Consider the following 23,439-nt stretch of genomic DNA (forward strand, 5'->3'; position numbering starts at 1 on the left):
GGAAGGGGCAGGTGGAGGTTAAACCTGTTTCCCAACTCAAACCAATATCTAATCTGCACATTCCCAGCTCCAACAGAGGCCAGAGGTTGGTTAGGGAGTCACTCACTCCCAGTGAGGTAGGCTGGAACTTGAATTCTAATCATGAGGCTATGAACTTTGAAAGTTTTCAACTTTAATTTTGTTTGGTCAGGTTTCCCTGGCATTTGGGGTAGCTGGCAACTTAATCAAAGCCTGTTCTTGATGCATTCAGAGCCTCTCACCTTTACACCACCATCGACTCCCTGACTTCTTCACCAATGTGCGGCTCAACAATCCATACCATTTCTCTGTCCCATTTTATCCTTCAGCTTCTCCCCACAGCATGTAATACTTGCACAACCACTTCCCCAAAACCCAGTTGATAACACCTACCCTGTACATGGAACAATCTGCTGCTGTGACCCTCACTGAGCAGCTTGCGCTGTCTGACTGAAGGCCAGTTAAATTTCTCACTGAGAGTATTTAATTTCAAATTGTAATTTCCTAACATTTTCTGACCAATCTGCTCCTTGCAAATCACTCAAGTACAATCTCCCCCTTTATTTTGCGTCTGAGAAGCATCACAGTCGGAAAGTGTAAGAATCTTAGACAAATAAAAACAGAAAATTCTGAAAATACTTAACTGTTCTGACTGCCTCTGTGGACAGAGAAGCAGAGTTAATGGTTAAGGTTGATGGCTTTTCAACAGAACTGGAACCTGGCAACGATAAAGGAAGACTTCAACTTGTATGTGCCAACTACCTGGAAAAATCAGCAATTTAATATTTGTTCAGCTAATACGTTTTCTGTGTTTGATTTGCCATAATTTGCACTCCAAAATTGTTTCATTTATTCTCAATTTGGAGAATTTTTTCATGTACATAAATCGTAGAGTCACAGAGTAATACAACATCGAAACAGACCCTTTGGTCCAACTTGTCCACGCCAATCAAATATCCTAAACTGATCTAGTCCCATTTGACAACATTTAGCTCATATCCCTCTAAACCCTTCCTATTCATGTACCCACCTAGATTCTTTTAAATGTTGTAACTGTACCCACCTCCGCCACTTCGCTCCATACACAAACCCATCTTCTGCTTGAAAAAATTGACCCTCAGGTCCCTTTTGACTCTTTTCTCACTCACCTTAAACCTATGCCCTCTAATTTTAAACTCCCCTACTCTGGAAAAAAAACCTTGGCTAATCGCTCTTTCCATCCCCTCACGATATTATAAACCTCTATAAGATCACGCCTCAGTGTCCAACGCTCCGGGAAAAAAGTTCCAGCCTATTCAGCCTCTCCCTATAGAACACAGAATGTTATAGCATAGTACAGGCGCTTTGGCCCTTGATGTTGCATCGACCTGTGAAATTAATCTGATGCCCATCTAACCTACACCGTTTCATTATTACCCACATGTATGTCCAATGCCTATTTAAATGCCCTTAATTTTTGAGAGTCTACTACTAATGTTGGCAGGCCATTCCATGCCCCTCCTACTCTGAGTGAAGAAACTACTTCTGATACCGGTCCTAAATCTATCACCCCTCATTTTAAAGCAATGTCTCCTCGTTAGCCGTCACCATCCAAGGAAAAAGGCTCTCATGGTCCACCTTATCTAACCCTCTGATTATCTTATACATCTCAATTAAGTCACCTCTCAACCTTATTCTCTCCAACAAAAACAGCCTCAGTTCCTTCAGGCTTTCCTCATAAGACCTTCCTTCCATACAATGCAACATCCCAGTAAATCTCCTCTGAACCCTTTCCAAAGTGTCCACATCCTTCCTATAACGCAATGACCAAAACTATATGCAATAGTCCAGGTGTGGCCTTACTAGTGTCTTGTACAGCTGAAGCATGACCTCGTGGTTCCGAAACTCAATCTCCCTACCAATAAGCGGTAACACATCATAAGCCTTCTTAACAACTTTATCAACCTGGGTGGCAACATAGCTCAAACCCTCTCCTTATAAAATTTTTCTGAACCCTTTCAAGTTTAATAACATCTTTCCTATAGCAGGGAGACCAGAATTGAATGCAGTATTCCAAAAGTGGCCTTACCAATGTCCTGTGCAGCTGCAACATGACCTCTCAACTCCTATACTCAATATACTGACCAATGAAGGCAAGCGAGCCAAACACCTTCTTCACTACCCTACCCACCTGTGACTCTACTTTCAAGGAACTATGCATTTGCACCCTTAGGTCTCTTTGATTCCCCAGTACCTTACTATTAACTGTATAAGTCCTGTCCTGATTGGTCAACCAATAAATAATTGACAGTTACACCAAAATGCTGGTGATCCGTAAATCAGTTTTTTGTTCTATACTAATCAGCATTAAATACAGCAATCTCAATGGCATGATTCTGTGAAAAATGCTTGGTACTGGAAGAGTGAACTATAATGAGATTAAACTTTTGTTTTCTGATACTTATCATCCAAAATGTAAACTTTTTACATACTTTTAATTTAGTTATGTTTTTAAAAGAAAGACAATAATGAAAAGGTTTAATTTTCTGTTGCTTTAAACATAGTTGGAAATGTTCTTGTATTTTTGATATCAATATTGTAAAGGACTTCACCCAGGAGAAATAATAAGGGGTGATCCACATGGAATTAATATCATTCAATCCACACTTGAGGGAGATTTAATCATATTTAACACTTTATTACTTTTGGACAAAAAGTCACACAAATGTATGTAAAAAAAAAATTTGTAAAAATGAATAAATGTACTTTGTTCCCTCAAATAAGAATGTAACAGTTATGCAATAGTTAGTTTGGAAATTATATGTAACTATTTAAAAGTCATAAGATGACTTGGACAAATGTACATCAAACACTTTTTTTATAGCTCAGAGCATTTTTTGAAATGTATTTACAAACATATCATGACTTTTTCAGTTACCTGCAAAAGAACTTTCAGCAAAACAAGATAATTTAAATGATTTGTATAAAGAGCAAGTTCCTTGTTGAATAAAGAGGAAATACTTGGTAAAGAAATTGTTACATGTTTAATGTCAGTATTGTCCTTCCAATGCTTGGCTCTAACCATGAAATAAGTTTGTTTCCTTTCAAGTGATGCTGAAACAGAAAATAACGTCTCTTCTCGGAGCCATCATTCCAAATGGTAAAATGTAAGATATTTCACAGCAGGCAAAGAGTGACTTTGCTGCATAGTATGTCTGTGTGGGCAGAGTTTAGTGCTATCTGAACCAAATACAATACAGAAATTTCTTCGACAACAGAATACGCTACAAAGAGCAACAACCGAAAGCATTATGATACTGAGGTGACACAGTTTACTAATTTAGCAGTTAGTTTCATATTTGCATTTCATGAAGTTTATCAAGTAGCCCTTGTATGTTTGTAAAAAGCAAAGCACTGAAGAAAATGTCTGCTTGTGTTTTGTGAGAGTAATTTTGGTTCTTCGTGTGAATGAAATGTTAAAGACCTCTGAAGGAGGGGATCATAATTGTAAACCATTGAGTTTAACCATTTGAGACACATGAATTAAAACATGCAAAGTTAATGCGACAATTCTACTAGATGATCTTGGGATAATGAGCATGGATCTCTGCTGATGTTACCCCCAGTTCAGTAACTCCTTCAATCCAGATTGCTCATGATGTGACCACATATGCCTACGTAAACAAAAATGCTAAAACAAATCAAGAGAAACAAAGAATAATGAAGATTATTTCTTTACTAATGCTCATGTTTTTTATAAGGTGTAGGTTTTGTACAGATTGTTTCGACATCCTTAATGGAAGGATTCTAATTGTGGCAGTAAGTGATCTGGTTTGAAGGAAAATGGCAAGATAGCTCAAATTTTAATTTTTGAACAGTTATGAGCTCTTTCCTACTTAAAATGAGCCAGAATTTCAATGCATAATAGTTGCCATTTCTTCCCATTACATTTCCTATATTCATCGCACTGTGTAAAGAATGAACTATACTTCACTGGAAAATCTTGATTAGTTGCCTTATGGCAAAAGTTGTTCATCAAGGGAGCAAACTGATCAAGATGACCTGATACAGCATAGAATTTACAAGATCTACTTTGATTCTGTTATCCTGTAGGATTCGGAGAAGAAAATAATTGATTTTTTTATTGTCCATTTAGATATTTAGAGCATAGGGATAACTAATTCTTAATATGTATTGTCATCATATCTTACTTTTAAACTTTGTTGTACTTGGATCATGTGGCAAGATGACTAGGTATTTAAGTAAGCCATGTATGCTGTAAAAGAGACTAGTTGTATGTAAAATAGTAGTCTTAATAGTCCATGCAAGATATCATAAATACCATTTTGCCAAAACATTTTTAAAAAGTCTAGGACATTATAATTACAGGAATAAAAGCAATGTAATATTTACAGGGAAAACCCTTAATGCTTAATTACTGTTATTCCACAGTCTATCTAACTTTAGCTGAGATCACCTTTACTGGTGAGTTGTTGATATGGAACTGGAAGAAAGATATTGTGAATCATGTGAATCCTATCCTCTTGGCTGTTTTCACATATATTTTATCTCATCTCACATCTGTAATGAGTATGCAAAAGTCTATATGAAGGAGAACTGTCTTGAAGAAGAAGGATTTAGTAAATATCTTTGGGCAGGAAAATATTCAGAACTGCAATTCATCAGTTTCGTCAGGCTGACAGAAAGAATCAATTTGGTGTACATCTTTGCATGATGGTTCCAGTTGAATGCTCCTTTAAAATCAGAACGCTCCTATGCTGGATCTATCTCTGGCAATGTATAACATATTCTTCAGCATGTGAACTAGTCTTATAAATCAAATGATAATTTCAGACACTTTTTATCACTTATGGAAAGAAAGGACATTTCCTCTGGTTTTGTCTTGATCACTTTTATGAAATTTAGAATCAATTCATTGTTGAGAGATCATTATTATTTCACTACTTAAGGATAGGGCATGTAATTCATTGCAAGCAATGCAACCACTGTGTCTGTGTTCACATAATCACAAACAAAATAGTGTATTAGATTTATCTCGAATTAAGCTCCTATATCTATTCCTACATTTTAAAAACCCTTATTCTTCATTGATGATAAGCCAAGTATAAATAGAAGACCCTAATTTAAACCATACATTCAATGAGTCTCATAAAATAACAGTGATAAAGCAGCTCAGCTTACATGTAAGAGGCACAGGAATAAATGTGAACTGTGTGACTTTGGCAAATCAGACCTTGAACATTCTCTTGGAGGTTAGTGTAAATATAAAGTACATTACAAACCATCTTGAAGGTATAATAATGCAAGCATCCAGAGATGTACAGACGCCAGGTTATCCAACATGAACCATCCTTCTGTTTCATTTCGTCTGAATTCCAGATCCAAAAACACTCCACATACTCTGACATTCCCTAAAGACCATGTTTCTTATGAATAATATCAGGAATTGGTACCACTGCAGGTGCTAAAGGTTTACTTTGACTTCTGCAATTGTTTCAGTTTTGATTCACTTCTCATCCCTGACCATAAGGGAATAGGCTGGTAAACAACAGGTTGGGATAATATGACCACTAATTTACTTGTTGCCTGACTTTGCCATTTGTCAGTCTTATTGTCAGCTGAGGTAAGGATCAATGGAAGTGACATTATTGAAATATTTATCACGTTCAGCCAGAAGTCTCATTATGAAATTAAACTCTGTATTTGGCAAAATAGGATTCTACTGTACATGAATTATAATGGTTTAAAATTGGACAGAAATTGGCAATTGGACAGAATTATTTTCTGATCATGTAAACCCTCTACTCATGGTGGAAGAACAATTTTAGGTGTTATCACCAACAAAACCTATGCTGCTTAGCTCCAGAAAACCACAATGTAAATATTGGAATAGTTTCTACACTATTTAGACACTTCCTGATGTGATTTAACTTCAAGAAGATACTAAGAGATTCCAATGTCATAAGACAAATTCAATATTATATTATGACTGCTACTTGGCAAGTTGTCAGAAATATCACAGCCATGACCATGAAAATTAATAGGTTGGTGAAGTTTGTTCAACAGCACATCATTACAGGGGAAGAGAAAGCTTGGAAGACAAAATTCTGGGCAAGCAAGATCAACATGTATATAAAGTGAAACAAATTAAGACTAACCAAATAGATTAGCTAACTAAAATCAATATGAATCGGAAAAATCTGATTGGTTAGAATTTGGAATGTGCTGCTTGATGGAGTGGTAGATACAGATTTGATGTTAACTTTCAAAAGAGAGTTGGATAGAAAGAGCTAGCAGAAAATATTGCATGGAAAGAGCATAGGACTCTCTTTGTTGAAATTATCTTTGAAAGAGCTTACACAAACTTGATGGGCCAAATATCCTTTTTTGCTGCCATCATTTCACAACTCGAAATGGGTTTCTTTTCAGGGCAGCATTAAAGAATGCAAATAATTATATCTATTAAACTCCCTCCTGAAATGTTTCTTTCTTTTTGGTGACCAGTTCTAAAGGTGCCAACTGCCCTTAAATATCTAACAAAGCGGTCAACATTTCTGTGAAAAACTAGATGGAAAGTGTTGAAGTCCAGCACCCAAAATGTTCATGAACATAATCCAGCAGCAGCCATGGGTCAAAAAACAGAAATCCTGGCAAACTTTCTTCCAGCCAAGACATGAATCTGGTTAATGCATTCCAACCATTCCCTTTACAGGCAACAAGTTAGCTGAGAAGGGGATTTTAAGTGATTTATTGTAATAAAGCAACTTCTGTTACCGGGGGTCCATAATCCCCAAAACAAAACTTGAGAAGTATGGAATTTACTGATTATTTATCAGGAAACATTCAGAAATGGGTTGAGTAGCAGAAGTCATTGCCATTTGCTCTATCAGCTGTCGTGTTAGTGTGATGGCATCAAGCATGCCATATGGACAACCTGATGGCCATAAATTACAATGGCAAACCTCCATGTTTTGGTGTAAGTGCTGGAGTTACTACAGAAAGAAGTGATTCCATTCTTTTACTGCAATAATGGAACTCAGCAAATGGCATATTACTCAGTCACAGAGATACTTGTAGTACCAGTCTCTAAGTGTAATGGAGTTAGGAAAAAAATTGTATTGGAAACTATATGTCCTTGTCACCTTGGTAGTTGCTAACTGACATTCTTTAGATACAAATGTTGTTCAGTGAATAATGAAATAGGCGATAAGCCTATTATTTGTCTTCTGTTCTCCATTATAATTGTTCAGTCAGAACATGCTTGCTTGTCTTCAGTAGTGATAACTTGCATTAATATTGTGCAACTTGAGAAAATACACAGAATTCTATTTAACAAACACTGCCAATACTTTCACGACATTTTCTCTCATTTGTGAACTTACCTTTTGTATATTCAGGCCAAACCTTTCTGAAAATGTCAGACCAAATTGATTGTCATAATATGACTGAATCACTTTCCGATATCTAATATAGTCAGCTAATTCCTACAACTTGGTAATGGTTTTATAGCTGCTTTGTCTGAATTAGCCAAAGTCACCGTACTATTTTAATTAAACTACAAGCAACAAATTATTTGACTGGTTTTAAATTGCAATTTTTCTCCAGTTTGTTGACAGCTCCAATCTAATCCAATTATTTTCTGATTATTAGACCAAAAGAAGAAAAATTATTTACCTTGTCTGAGAAAGCACCTCACATACAATCATTCATTATTTGTGCTAACCTTACCAAATAAGTTATGGTGATATATCAAAATTCTATTTTAAAAAAGTTCAAATTTATAATTTACACAGCAGAGAATAAATGTAGTTCAGTATAGTTTAAAAGCAAATGTACTTGTCTCTCAGTCGGTGGCTTCATGGGAAGGCACTGCTTTAACATACCTCTGTATGTACATCTTTTATATAATAATGGTATTGTCAATGAACCATTACTACAGATAGGGTCTTTTTGATTTCTTTGGAAGTGACAATGGCAGTGGATGTAAATTCTTGATTGCTGTGACGTTGTGCTTGAATGTTTATCTACATTTATATAATGTCAAATAGCCATGATATTCAGATGATAAAAAGATCAGATGTCCATAAACATCAGGCTTCTTAGAAGCTTTCGACAAAACTTCCTGGAAATAAACCAGTTTTTCCATTTCGCTGTAATGTGCCTTTGAACCATCCATCTTCCCGCTTCTTGTGAACAAACACTATGTCACCTTCTTTAAGTTCAATCTCAGCCTCACTCTGAGGGGGATATGGGACCAGCACTCGAAATCTATCAAAAGAAGAAAATAAACTTTGATTATGAATCGCTTTGGCCATACTGCAGCGTTCATACTAGTTGTCTTACATTCCTGCATTTAAATAAACGAGCACCTTTAACAACTTAGGAGCAAATTATTGCAGATGCTGGAATCTGTACTGAAAACAACAAATGCTGGGGATCACAGCAGGTCAGACAGCATCCAAGGAAAGCTTCTTCTACTGCTTAACTTAGTCTCCTAACACCTTCTGAACCTGAAGATTTCATAATTTTCTTTTAATTTCCAGACTATATAATTGCAGGCTCACATGTCATGAAGAACAGTGTATTTCACGATTCTTTAAACTAGTTGGAAGAACTCAGTCAATTTGTTGTGGAATCCATTTGCATGTCTTGCAGATACAACATTTTGAGCAGAATCCTGATGTTATTTACCAAATCAAATGACTGATAAAGTCACAAAAATAAAATATTGTGATATACAGAACTGCAAAGCTTGTGAACAGAAAAACCATTCATCAATTCAACATCATTACACCTTGTATCATTCATCTCTGAACTCTGGATACAGATTCAACTCTCTTGAGTTGATGTTTTTAATGATAATTCTAAAGAATCCAAATTGAAAAGCCTCTGGTGTTCACAAATTTGTAATATTTTCCAATTGATAGTAACCACATTCCAAATGTATATCTGGCACCAAATGTAGGAGAAACTTGTATCGATACACCATTTTACCACAACTGTCAAAAAACATCTCAAATCACTTCATGTACATTCTTGAACGGCCCTGTCAGTTGTTATGAAGGGAAATATATCACTAATTCATATCTCTGAAATCAGAGATAAATAAACTCACAAAAAAAGTCATGCCTTTTTTGGCTCATATCTCCTTGTGATGTTAGAAATGATATATGTTTCTGGAGCATATCAGAAGGAATTTAGAATGCCATTTAACCAGAGCCCTGATCTGGAGATGTTGACTACTTTCCATCTATGTAGCTATGATTCAGTTAGCCAGCTGGCAAGAAAGGATAAAGTTAACAATTATAGAATTATTGAGCCAATGCTGTATAAAGCTTTAACCTGCAATTAACTTGTGCCGAAAGGAGATGAGCATATTGCTATCACCCTCCTCCATTTTTCAGAGATGGCGTGTCTTGCTGTATTATGCACTTTCCCCAGCAACATGACTGTTTTATATGACTCTTAAATCTCCAATCTACTGACTGAATGACAGGAACTCTGAAGTCTATAATCTGATTTAAAAAGAAGTTTAATTTTACAAGCCATTTACTATTTATATAACTATACACTTCTCAGAAACTTGAGGGAAGGCTTAATAAATTTTTAAAAAGGCAACCAGCCTCCAACTTTTGACTTGATTGACGATGCATTGGGGTGTTGCAGGGGGAACAAAAATAATTCAATGAGGCTGCATACCTAAGAGTTCAGGATCCTTAGAAGAGTCATAATGGGGTCAAAATGTTTCTCTGTCCAGAGATACTGCCAGATCTGCTGAATTTCTGCAGCATTTTCTGATTTTATTGCAGTATTTTGCTTTTGTTTTGGTTTGCCTAATAATTGATCACTGTTCCAGATTTAACACTAATTGGCGAATGGAGAATGTCTTAATGGAACAACACAGAACTGGATTGTGGACCAAAAAGAGTGGGGGTGTTTCAATCTATTTCAGCAACTTCACCTGCTTCTATCTTCTTAATGGGATCCTCCAACTCCTCTTGCCAATTATCAGCCTCCCCCCTCATGACTTCCAATTGCCAGCCCAGCTTCAGTCTACCCATCCAACAGCCAGCCAATTTTTCAACCTGTCCGTGGTCAGGACAAATATTAACATGCATTCAATTTGATATGACTTTGGTGAAACCCATAGTTCCAGGTTGCACAACCATTTAATGTTTGCTGTCAACATGTCATTTCCTAGTTCTATATAAAATAAAACCTTGAAAAGATCATTCTCAGTATCTAATGTTTTCCTGTCTAACACATTGCACATTGACCTATGATTGTTCATTTACAATGATTAATAATATCAACTCATCTTCCAAAGTCCCCACACTCCTATATCTTGCTCTCTAAGGCTACCTACTTTGCATGGCAATAATATCTAAAATCTTCCATCTTTTTCTTAATTCTATCTTTTCTTACCTTTCTCATCTCATCCATTAATGCCAGTGAAAGTGCCAATACCACACATATCTTACACTTTATTGTACGAAACATATCTTGACGAGGACAGATAAAGGGGTTTGCTGGACTAACCACCTCTTATACACACTGCCTAAATGTTCCTTCTGTTGATGTCTTGGTTCTCATGTCACCATTAGTTGGCATTTGGTGTAATAGCCATGCAGGAGATCCACTAACCATGGGAAGCTATACATTCTGGTGTATGTGCGATAGAATGGGCTGTGGGCATTAATGTGAAATCAGGATTTCAAATATGTGATTAGAGAAGGTGGGTGAGGGGCGGAAAGCATGAATAAAATTTTAAAAAGCCAGATTCAGTACTTTTGCAATAATTAGCTTTAAGTTATCAAGGTTTCTTGGGGAGGGTAGGAAGGAGGATAGGGAAGGAGAATTCAGGCCAGAACATTAAGCCAATCAGAAGCATTCTGTTTCCCCATGAAAAGGAAAATCTTAAAGGAACATTTCATAACTCTAGGCTACCAGTAATAATAAACAGGGGCTACTGACTAGGTTATTTAACCACAATGTTACAATAATCAGGTGTGTACACAATACTGGGAAGAGGAGAAAGTGAGATCTGTGGATGCTGGAGATCAGAGTCAAAACCTGTGGCACTGGAAAAGCACAGCAGGTCAGGCAGCTTCTGAGGCGCGGGAGAATCAATGTTTTGGGCATAAGCCCTTCAACAAGACTCTCCCACATTCCTGATGAAAGGCCTATGCTTGGAATGTCAATTCTCCAGCTGCTTAGATGCTACTTTACCGGCTATGCTTTTCCAGTGCCACACTTTTCGACCGTGTACACATAACACTTGAATATTATGAATTCATCATCTCCTCTTGACCCCTACTGTTATTATGGCCTTTTCTCTGTGTTAGTTCTCTACAAGATATGGAAATGATTAATCAACTGATGCTACTGAAAGCCTGAAGGTTGAAAAACATAATTCTACAACAACTTTTCTGTTCCTTTTATATTGACTTCCTTGATTGTGTTTGTGTTCAAATTTGCTTATAGATTAATTAAATGAGGGAAGCTTATTTATCTATCACTGTTGTCATCGCAGTATCCAGGAATTACAGCATACTATAGCGCAGAAGGAGGTCAATTCTCCTGTCGTCTTTATGGTGGATTTCTGCAAAAGCAATTTAACTAGTTTCATTCCTCTGCACTTTCCCCTCAGTCCTACAAGTTGTCTTCTTTCAGGTGCTTGTGCAATTTCATTTTGGGAATGACAATTAGAACCTGTCCTTTAGATTTTTCTGAATCAGTGACCATCCGTTCCAAGTAAACGTTGAGAAATTATTCTGTTTAAAATTAAATCCTTTAACCTCCTTCTGATTATTGATACCAGACTAATCATTCATAACTAATTATGATTCTTGAGTCATACAGCAAGGAAACAGACCCTTTGGCCTAACTTGTTCATGCCGACCAGGTTTCCTAAACTGAACTAGTCGTATTTGTTAGACCCATATCCCTCCAAACCGTTCCTATCTATGTACCTGTCCAAATGTCTTTTAGATGCTGTAACTGTACCAGCCTCTACCACTTCCTCTGGCAGCTCTCTCCATACATGCTCCACTCACTGCATGAAAAAGCTGCCCCTTAGGTCCCTTTTAAATCTTTCCCCTCTCACATTAAATCTATGCTCTCTAGTTTTGGGCTCCACTACCTGGGTAAAAGACCTTGACTATTCATCTTATCCATGCCCCTCATGATTTTGTAAACCTCTAAAAGGTCACCCCTTAGCCTCCCACACAATTATTACACATAAGTTGAGAGGGAGATGCTGGAAAAGCACGGCAGGTCAGGCAGCATTGGAGGAGCAGGAGAATCGATATTTTGGGCAAGAGCCCTTCATCAGGAATGGGGCTTGTGAGTCAAGGGATAGAGAGATAAATGGGAGGGGGCTGGGGCTGTGAGGAAGGTAGCTGAGAGTGCGATAGGAAGATGGAGGTGGGGGTAATGGTGATAGGTCAGAGTGGAGGTTGGAACGGATAAGTGGGAAGGAAGATCCACAAGTAGGACAGATCATGAGGGTGGTGCCGAGTTGGAAGGTTGGACCTGGGATAAGGTGGGGTGGGGGGGGGGGGGGGTGGTGAATGAGAAAACTGGTGAAATCCACATTGATGCCGTGTGGTTGGAGGGTCCCAAGGTGGAAGATGAGACGTTCTTCCTCCAGGTGACTGGTAGCTAGGGTGTGGCGATGGAGGAGGCCCAGGACATGCACGCCCTTGGCGGAGTGGGAGGGGGAGTTGAAGTGTTTGGCCACGGGGTGGTGGGGTTGATTGGTGCGGATGCCCCAGAGATGTTCTCTGAAGCACTCTGCATATAGGCATCCTGTCTCCCTAATGTAGAGGAGACCACATAGGGAGCAGCAGATACAGTAACGTGTGGAAGTGCAGGTAAAGCTCTGATGGATGTGGAAGGTTCCTCTGGGACCTTGGTCTACACATAAGTGTCTGCAGCTTGGGTCGGTTCCAATTAGCAGGAAACTCCTGGTCATTTCAGGAACCCTACTTGTGACAGAAGCTGCTGACTTTCTCCACAACTCTTCCCCATACAGCATAGCCAAGGTTGAGTGCTCTGTGATTTAAGAAAATTGAGCTAACAACTCTGTGCTGTTTGATTTGATACACTTGTGCTGTACTCACACAATGTAACACATTAGCCTAAATTTTTTTTTCAAAACTGTTTGGCTAAGTGAGATAACCGAGGTGTCAGTAAAGAATGCTCCACACTACACTCGGATTCTCTGGAAATTGTTGGAAAATAACAGAACCACTTTACTGCCAAACAACAGACGGTCAAATTCAACTTCAATGGAGAAGAGGTTCAGGAGGTGTGTACAAATACCTTGCGTTCCACGGGCATTATGTAACATTATAAAATCATGAGATGGAAGAACAATAATCAATCTTTGGCCAGGTCACTGTTTTAGGCACGTCTTGTTCTTCCCTTATTTAAGAGAATAATATGAAAGGATAGAAGATATGATGTCTTACAGGAGATACTAGCGTGCCTTGGCTATCGCATCTTACTCACACTGAACAAATTCCCTCAGGATAGATTCTATAAAAATGACAACTATGAATGTCCTAAGGATACTGTCAACATGAATCAGTGGCATAGTGAACAATCCCTTTCACTTCACCAGCTGCAGCATTCTATAGGTTTAATAAATATGGAGACATTGTTAAAAAAAATGAGCTGATCCATTTCCTCCCAGCTGTGACTGTTCCATTTCATTTGAGGTAATACATCTCATGTTATTGACCTGTTCTCTTGAAGTTACATTTGCAAATGATACATCAGGGTCCCTAAAGCGGTGAATCGATCATGCTTCACTGTCAATGGTGAAATCAATTGTTAGCCCCTTGGTGAACTGAGAACAAAGCCTGGAATTCATTTGAAGGGGCAGCAGTGGAAGCTAGTATCTAATTATCAGACATCTTACAACACTGTTCTTATTCTAATGAGGCACCAGCCAGATATGAACAATTACACAAATTAAGTACATTAGGACTAAAGTCTGGTTACCTTCTGAGGCAGTGCAATGCAATTATTACTGGAGTCGATATGCTACTATGCTGACCTCATTCCACTAGTCTACATAATTTACTATTTCCTGATAGCATTTCTGCTGGGTCGCCCTTTGTAACTTGAGTGTAATTGGAAAGTAATGGCAGCAATTGAGATAACTGCTTATCATAATAATTCAAAAGAGACAATGGATAATGTAACTTCAGACAAATGGGAAAATGTGCCGTGATATTAGCAGCAGAGGTACAGCAGGTCAAGTAACTTCCCTAATAAGACCTTATTTTAACCAATTCATTCTGTGCATTTCTAATCACAAAACGAAGAACAATCATGACATCTGAAAGGCAGTATGGAGTGCTTTAGGACTATTACCAAGACAATACAGAGTGTTTTGTTTCTTTCGAACATATAGGAAATGGGACCCATATATGCAATCCACAAGGGAAAATAAAAGTTATTACAATTCAGAATACATTAACCTTCTAAACAAAGTGCTTTAATGTAAGTCTTAATTGAGTTTTGATACTTATGTGGACTTCTTTCGAAAAGGAGATTTCAGTTTCAGTGTCCCATGCTTTACCATATGAGAGGGTGTTACTTAACATTACAGTCTACTGACATCATGGCTAGAGACCTCTGCTGCCAGTCCTACTGGGTTTCTCCAGCAAATTCTGTTTTTGCTCATGTCAAGATTAGTCACTTGCACCTCACTTCTGGGGTTCTGCTCTTTTGTTCACGTTCTGACAAAGGGCGGAATGAGGTCAAGAACCAAATGTCACTGGCAGAACCTGAACTGAGCATCAATGAGCAGATGCTTCCCTTGCAAGCACTGCTTGATAGTGTGGTGTCAATGACCCATTCCATCACTGTTGCTGATGATTGAGAACAGACTGACAGTGTGGTAATTGACCAAGTTAGATTTGTCCTTTTTTTAATGAAAGGACATACCAGACATTTATCCACATAGGTAGGTTGATGGCATTGTTATAACTGTATTGGAACAGCTTGGCAGCAGCTGTGGCTAGGTATGAAGGACCGGTCTTCAGCAGTACTGCTGGATCATTGTCAACATTTGCATATTAAGTGTCTTCAGCTGTTTCTTAATATCACATGGAGTAAATTGAATTAGCTGATTTTAGCCTTATCTTCTGTACTGATGTGCTGGGCTCCCCTATTGTTGAAGATGGGGATAGTTATGAGGCCTCTATCTCCTGTTTGTTTGACTTGCATCACCATACACTACTGAATGTGACTGGATCTCTGCAGAGCTTAGATCTGATTAATAGGTGGGGGGATTGTTTCACCCTCTCTACTGCATGCTGCTTCTGCTGCTTGTTATGTAAACGGTCTTGTGTTTTGCCTTCACTGGGTTGATATCTTGGACTGAAATTGGCAAAGTGTGACTTTCAAGAAGGTTTTATATTCACTTATAGGACATGGACATTGCTGACTGGGCCAGCATTTGTTATCCATCCCTAATTGCTCTTAATAAGGTGGTGGTGAGTTGCTTTCTTGGACTGCTGCAATCTATTTGGTATAGGTAGATCCACAATGCCATTAGGGAGGACGTTCCAAGATCTTGACCCAGCGACACTGAAGGAATGGTGATATCCTGGCCAGACAACAAACTTGCAATCAGTGAATGGTCACTGCATCCAGCTAACAACTGTTGGAAGCCAGTATCTATCAAGTCCTGTCTGGCTTGTTGTGTCTGATGCTGCACTGGTTGTCATGATGAAGGTGATTTTTCTCTTGCAGTGTTTCTCCTTGTTCACCACATCCCCTCTCTGCTTGCTCCAGCATGCTAGCATTATGTGACACACTCTGTATACTGCGAGGCCACCATAGACCAATCCAAGCATTAGAATCTCATCGTCAACAAGCCTACTGTCTGTTCCACATTGGTCCTGGTGCAAGAACGTGTCACATTCTATTGACTCCACTTCAGTCAGGAGGGTGTGTAATGGAATCAGCTGCCATGGTTGCTGAGGTAACCCTTGTCTCCAATAACCATCCTTGTGAGACATCCAGCCCTTGAAGTTAAACAAAAAGACTTCTCAAGGATATGGGCCCATGGCAACTCCCAGGGTAACTGGTGTAGACTTTTAAAATGTGGTACTGATAATCGCAAATGACTTGCACATGAATAGAATGAAGCCTCTTCTGTTGATGAAGACTGCTGCAATTTGATATGATGTTTCAACAGAAAATGTGTAAAGTCAATAGCACCTTGTCCCTGGGTGATGCTAAATTTGTTAGCAAAGCCTATTGCCCAGGCGACAGCCCTGACCTGGTCACAGGAAGACAACATGAAGTGCCAGGACTCAGCACAAATTGTATTAATAACAGCTTTGATATATTTGTGGGTTCAGGATTGAGAGGTCCCACATAGGTCTGTAGTGGAATCTTGGAAGCAGCCAGCTGCTCAAAGATTTGGTGCAGTTATCACCTTGACAACTGCTGGAATAAGATGGCTACCCACCCTTTCTGGTTGCAGGTGCAACTCTAGTGGGTGGTAGTGTTCTGTGGTAGTATCACAGAGAATTGCCAGTCTGCAACAACACTGGGGAAATGACACTGAGAATGATAGACTTTGGGCTGAAATCTGCATCCTGAGAGGAGCTTAGGCAGTAACCTTTTCAAGTGAAGGCCACTCAGAAGCCTCTGGAAGTTCTTACTGGTCCTAGGCTTGCTTACACATCTGTTCCTCCTCAATTTCTCAGCAAGTTTGTTCCACTGTGGCCACAACAACATTGACTCCTGCCATAAACCATTGGTTAAGGTTCCAATGAACTCAGGTGAGGAATATCAGAAACAGAACTGGTTCTTAAAGATGTGAGAGATTAGCTTTTGCATCATTCACAAATGATGGTTTAGCTAAGTCTTTGATGCAGTCAAACATAGAAAACTCCAACATGGGAGTGTCTCTCATGGATCTTTGACATAGAGAACCTCATTTCGATGAATGCAGCATAAGTCATGTCGTGATAATACAGTACAGTAAGTGATTCCTGATACTTTGCCGTCCCAATCCCTCCCTAGCTCATCACTCAAGAAAAGCAGCAACGCATATAAGAGCAGGTGGGTGAATACTCACAGTTCAAGGTAAGAGGGAATCAGTTCCATGTCCTATGAGATCTTGGGATTTCTATTTGTAAATTGTGGCTTCACAGAAATGGCTATTATCAATATGTGATGACCAATGATACAGTCATGATTGCTTGTGACCAGGACTTGTATCCCACCCAGTCGGACGCTTATATACAGGTTTCTATGATTACTGCTGTTTTCAATCTGTACTGTGTAAGTGCCTGAGTAATGCAATTGCCCCTTGAAAGGCCTCATGTCGCTCACAAAGTCAGCCCACCTGCTCAGACAGAAAATCAACCACTTACTCCATCCACTTTGGACATGGTTGCAGCTATGTTCCATTTCCATTGCGCTTGTCATTCATGTGAGAATGGAAGGCAGTGCAGGTCATACTTGAAAAAGTGAGTCTCAGGCTCAGCCTGGTAATCGAGGGCTACTCCTAAACACTTCTTTATTAAGCTCATCACTACTGAGCTTCCACATGTTTCTGCAAACCTCTCCGAATTACATCCTCATCTCTCAATGTTATGCTCTGATCCCCAGGCCTACAGCTTAGTTATGCCAACCATTATGCTACACTGTCGCTATGTGGAAATCAAGGTGGCGTGATGATTGATAGCCCCTCCTCCATAGCAGCAACCCATGTTCTTCAATGCCATATCAACTGTTTTGAGTTGTCCCTCTTCACGATTAATATCCCTGCTGCATTCCAGCACGCTGCTTCCAATGCTAAAATTGACTTTAACTTCCCGAGCACAGCAGCGGCCCCTGATTACCCTCCTGAACCTTCAATGAGCTGACCCCCAGGATTGACCAGGGCCCATCTTTCTGACTGCCTTGGACATAGAGCCCCTGCTGAGGTATGATTGAACCCTGACTGATTGCTCAAATGCTCCCTGGGGGAGTTACTGCAAATTCCTGATTGCGCTGGACCAGTAGGACTGGCCATGGCCCATTCCCCAGACAGTAGGGATACAGATCCTGACTGCCCAAGCAGCTAACTGACTGTATCCAAGCCGCTAGGCTGATATTGAAAACTGCCCTTGACTTTCTGCACCAGTACCACCTGACTGAATGCTGTCTCTCTTGACCTGGCTGAGAACGACTCACTTTCGAATTTGAGATGTGACCATTTGATTGAGGTATGTGCAGTCAGGTTGCAGGCCTGACAGTGACATAGCACCATATCCATTGCTGACACAATGGTGTTTCTGCACTAAAAGGCAAGGCAAGACAGAAATGCTAAGATAATGCGGATATTGCCTGGAGAATACGTGGGGGCCCTGGTCAGATTGCTGAGATGGATGCTTGTCTCTCTTTACAAAGTGTCCTGACAGCAGCATTATAGTGAAAGGTCCAATATGTAGCAATGAAGTGAAAACCTACATTGTAATTAGATGGGAGATATACCATGGTGAGGCTGGTATTTATCGAATGCCAATCTCCATGGACTTGGAGTTTCGCCTGCTATTGCCCATGGAATGTGCCTGGCAATTTTGAAGATGACTGTCCAAGATCGAGTTCTAGAGAAGTGGTGAGCTGGAGTTGCCAAGTACGTGCTAAGGTATTCATGTCAGGATTAGTCACTATCTAATTTCTATCCCACCTAGGTGAGAATAGGAAAGTATCAATGAGGTAAGATTAGCTACTAATGGCATGCAAAAAGACCGTTCACTACTCACTTCCTGTCTTGATTTGGAGATGCTGGTGTTGGAGTGGGGTGTACAAAGTTAAAAATCACACAACACCAGGTTATAGTCCAACAGGTTTATTTGAAAGCATTAGCTCCTTCATCAGATGATTGTGTTTCCAAATTAACCTGTTGGACTATAACCTGGTGTTGTGTGATTTTTAACTTTGTACTTCCTGTCTTGTCATTCAAAATTTGATTGCAGATTGGATTTCTTTTCTACATGTCGAGAATCTAATTTCTGCCGATCTTGCCATATTTTCCAAACTGACTCGCCATTGCTCATGTTTTTCTTCCTTATTTTCTGGTAGGCATGGTGCTGCTCGTGACATGCCCTCCTGAACTCCTCATTGACTGTGTAAACTCTTTAATTTTCAAACTCTTAGAAATATAATAAGATATATTTTTGAAGAAAGAAGCTGCATACATGACATGTGATTAATAATGCAGCAGAGAAAGGTTATAAAGGATTAATCAATGTTCTTACATAAATTTTCCATATAAATGGAGAAACAATAACATAACAATCATCACACTAACATATTATTTCATTAAGGGCTGATAAACATTCAATAACATTTCTGTTGTTTTAATCTATATTACACCTACCTTTCACAAGGAAGTGGTTTGAGATCTGGACGGATTGCAACCATGGAAGAGCACATTTGCCGAGTAGGTGGAGAAATGGAAAAGTTGGAATCTAAGGAGCCAGTTTTCCTGTGGAGTGGCTCTATTCCCATAGTGCCTTGCATCTCACTTTCTAAAGGGCAAGAGCCAGCTCTGCCATGGCTTGACACTGGAGGAACTTCAGGACCCATGGCCCCTTGCAGAGTATTCTCTGCTGCTGCCTGTGGGGAATCGTGAGTTGGAGATACAGATGGAGGTGAGCGGGATTTCTTCTTTCCTGATGCTCCTGACAGAAGTTTTAAAAGTCCACTTTTCTTCTCTTTCTGCAAATTAAAAAGTACCATTTTGTTTCTTTAAACTAACCAAGACAAGATATCAGTTTTATTTTTGAGCCTGCTTTTTCAATCTCTTTGCTGATTTGTACTTCTGTTTGGTCAATTATACTCAATTCTAGGCAGTTTGAAATCCCACAGCAGTCTTTTCATACATGGCTGTTCTGCTACCATGAACTTGGAGTAATATGCAATCAAAACAAATACTGTGATCAATACTCTTGTAGCCTATTGTGTATATTATACACTTAAACAGATTAATTCTAGCTTAAATATATAACCAGCTGTAACAGAGATAGGCTTTATTCAACCTGGGTATGTCAAACTGTTACTTATAAATTACTTTCCTGGATGTAAAATGCATGAAAACATGTAAACAGTAAGGTATAACTTGGATCTTGCATTATCAAAATTACGAATATATATCTTGATGTTATTAACCAAACCCTTGTGCTCATGTATCTGAGACCTGTTCCATGGGGAAGAGTTAATAGCTGCTTATAGCTCACAGTTAGGAGACAAACAAATATTATCATCTTATATTCAGATATTATCACTTGCTTAATCTTTTTTTCTTCTATCCAGCTATAACTAAACACTTCAACAGAACGAGGTTTAATATCAGGCAAATTGTTTTGAACACTTTCTATTGACTGCAAGATTGCATGTATACACCAGACCTAATAACTTCAACCAAAATTTAATATCTAACAGTGCAGAGCTTAGCAACTGGGACAAAATTGATGCACTATATTGTCACACTGATAATGTATTGCAGTTGCTAAAGGAAAGTGGTATCAAAATATAACTGTGAAGTCCACGAGGGCTCTTCCAGGGTAGTCCATATTTAAATAATCTACTAGCCTGCTCAATCACATTTGGTGATAGAAGGATTTTTGGTATATAGATATTGTGCCTGTATGGATTGTGCCCTGAAGTTATGCACTAAGTGCTCAGTAATAGATGTTGTTTCCTGATAGACCCTCTCTGCTTTAGTCTGGTGGTTCAAAAGCAGATTGGTTCATAATGATGTCAGTTTACCCAAGTGATATACAGCTTATAATTCAAAGGCTCTTGTGGCACAGTGGTAGTGTCCAGGAGGCCAAGGTTCAAATCACCTGCTCCAAAAAGTACATCATATCATCTCTGAACAGACTGATTCAGAAGTATCTACAGCCTATAGTTACATACCAGGTGGATGTTGAGTGTGCATAATCCTTTTCATATACGATACATTTGTTGTGCCTAGGAGCAAGTGAGGGCTGCAGATGCTGGAGATCAGGGTTGAACAATGTGGTGCTGGAAAAGCACAGCTGGTCAGGCAGCATCCAAGGAGGAGGAGAGTCGACGTTTCAAGCATAAGCTGTTCATTGAGAATTCCTGATTAAATGTTTATGCTTGAAATGTCAACTCTCCTGCTCCTTAGATGCTCCTTGACTAGCTGTGCTTTTCCATCACCATAGTCTTTGCCATCTGTAGAGCCTGCAAGTTGAGGTTGTTCCAGTCAATAACACTCTACATCACAGAAACTCCTGAAATCATTGCAATCTGATGTGCTCACTTCATTTTGAAGAGAATAGGCCATGTATTCAGCTTTGTTGAAATATACCTTTAGATGATAGTTTCAATGAATTAGGAAATGTTGCAAATATCACCTGATCCAGCCTGGAAGGAACATTGCTGTAGTTGTGAGTACAGCTGAAGTTGTGGACTTGTTGTATTATTGCTAGACTATTAATCCAGAGAGCAGATAATGTTCTGTCATAGTAGACGATGGAATTAGAATTCGATAAAAATTGAAATGAAGACTCTAATCATCACCAAAGAATACTAGAATCCCTACAGTGTGGAAACAGGCCATTCAGTCCAACAAGTCGACTCTGTGAAGAGCATCCAACTCAGACTCGCCACACCCACCCCACCCTCCTATCCCTGTAACCCTGCATTTCCCATGGCTAACCTCCTAACCTACACATCCCTGAGCACTATGGGCAATTTAACATGGCCAATTCACCTAACCTACACATCTTTGAACTGTGGGAGCAAACTGAAGTATTCACAGGAAATCTACGCAGTCACAGGGAGGGCATGCAGGCTCCACACAGATCCCAAGGCTGGAACTGAACCCGGGTTCCTGGTGCTCTGAGGCAGCAGTGCTAACCACTGGGCTAGAGTGCCACCCTGCTGTTGAATGATTTCCACAAATCCAATCTCAATTGTCAGAAAATCCATCTTGTTCACTAATGCCCTTTAAGGAAAGAAACTGCCATCATTTCCTGATCTGGCTTTTACAGGACCCCAGATTCACAACAAAGTGAACTCTTAACTACCTTTTGGGCAATTTATAGAGTCATAGAGATGTACAGCATGGAAACAGACCCTTCGGTCCAACCTGTCCATGCCTAACCAATGTCCTGTACAGCCACAACATGACCTCCCAATTCCTGTACTCAATACGCTGACCAATAAAGGAAAGCATACCAAACACCTTCTTCACTATCCTATCTACCTGCGACTCCACTTTCATGGAGCTATGAACCTGCTGTCCAAGATCTCTTTGTTCAGCAACACTCCCTAGGACTTTACCATTAAGTGTCTAAGTCCTGCTAAGATTTGCTTTCCCAAAATGCAGCACCTCGCATTTATCTGAAATAAACTCCATCTGCCACTTCTCAGCCCATTGGCCCATCTGGTCCAGTTCCTGTTGTAATCTGAGGTAACCCTCTTCGCTGTCCACTACACCTGCAATTTTGTTGTCATCTGCAAACTTACTAACTGTACCTCTTATTTGGAATGGGCTATTAAGGTTGACCTTACTGTGAATGGATAAACAAAAAGCAAGGGATTAAATTCTTCTGTTTCAAATGTCCTATTCTTGCATGATGACATTGGGCTGAATTTTGCTAGCCTAACTGTCCATTTTGGCAAGTTTCATGGATGGTTCCTCTCTGTGGTCCCTAGCAAGACTTTTCATGCTATTTTCCAAAACACACGTCATTACCCAGGCCTCTGCAGCACCCTGGTAAATAGTCCCTTATCCCTCACCAGAGATGGGAATTCTCACCATTGCTGGAACTTTCTGACGTTCCTGGTACCAGTGCCATTTGTAATGCTCAGCCGCACACCAAGCCGCTGTTAGCCAGGAACTGTCTTTCAAAGTGCACATAGGAGGAGAACCAAAGTAAAATGCTTCTTAGGGCACATTAGGTCACATGGTTCATTGCACATAAAAGTACACATTGATAAATCTTTTTAAGAATTGCTATTTGAGAAGCAAGCCACACATCTTTAGTATCATTCCATCTAGAACCCAGTTTAAGGGAGTGGTACTCTTCCCAATGCTCATTGTAGCCTAACATCTTCTCATTGTTCAATGTAGAACTATGAAAGTCTTCAAATGTTGTTTGAAAATGATTGCTTTTATTCAACAACAGCATAAGAGAAGAAAAAAATCAAACACAATGAGGCTGTATCTGCATCTGGCAACAAACAGGGACCATTTGCCTGATTAGCAGCAACAAATTTACCATTAATGCATGATCACTGATCAATGAACACATCCAGCTCCCAGCTACTGGAACTGAGTGTCAATCAACTCCTGTCCAGCTTGTAGTGCCTGATGTTGCATCACTTTACTGTGCAGAAGGTGATGTTCTTTCTCCTCCTTGG

At 39.5% G+C, this 23,439-nt stretch overlaps 1 protein-coding gene across 2 annotated transcripts in view; it reads right to left on the minus strand.

The window, feature by feature from the left end:
- Positions 1-2,674: 2,674 nt before the first annotated feature.
- LOC140481401 (E3 ubiquitin-protein ligase SH3RF3-like) overlaps positions 2,675-23,439 on the minus strand; it is a 363,647-nt gene continuing 342,882 nt past the window's right edge. For both annotated transcript variants that reach the window (XM_072577534.1, XM_072577533.1), the window contains 2 exons: positions 19,421-19,761; positions 2,675-8,286 (listed from right to left, as the gene is read on the minus strand). In XM_072577534.1, coding sequence (XP_072433635.1) covers positions 8,118-8,286; positions 19,421-19,761 — 510 coding nt within the window. In that variant the 3' untranslated portion in view covers positions 2,675-8,117. The remainder of the gene's footprint in view (positions 8,287-19,420; positions 19,762-23,439) is intronic.

This window comes from Chiloscyllium punctatum, chromosome 9 (genome assembly GCF_047496795.1).
Source record: "Chiloscyllium punctatum isolate Juve2018m chromosome 9, sChiPun1.3, whole genome shotgun sequence".
Lineage (NCBI taxonomy): Eukaryota > Metazoa > Chordata > Chondrichthyes > Orectolobiformes > Hemiscylliidae > Chiloscyllium > Chiloscyllium punctatum.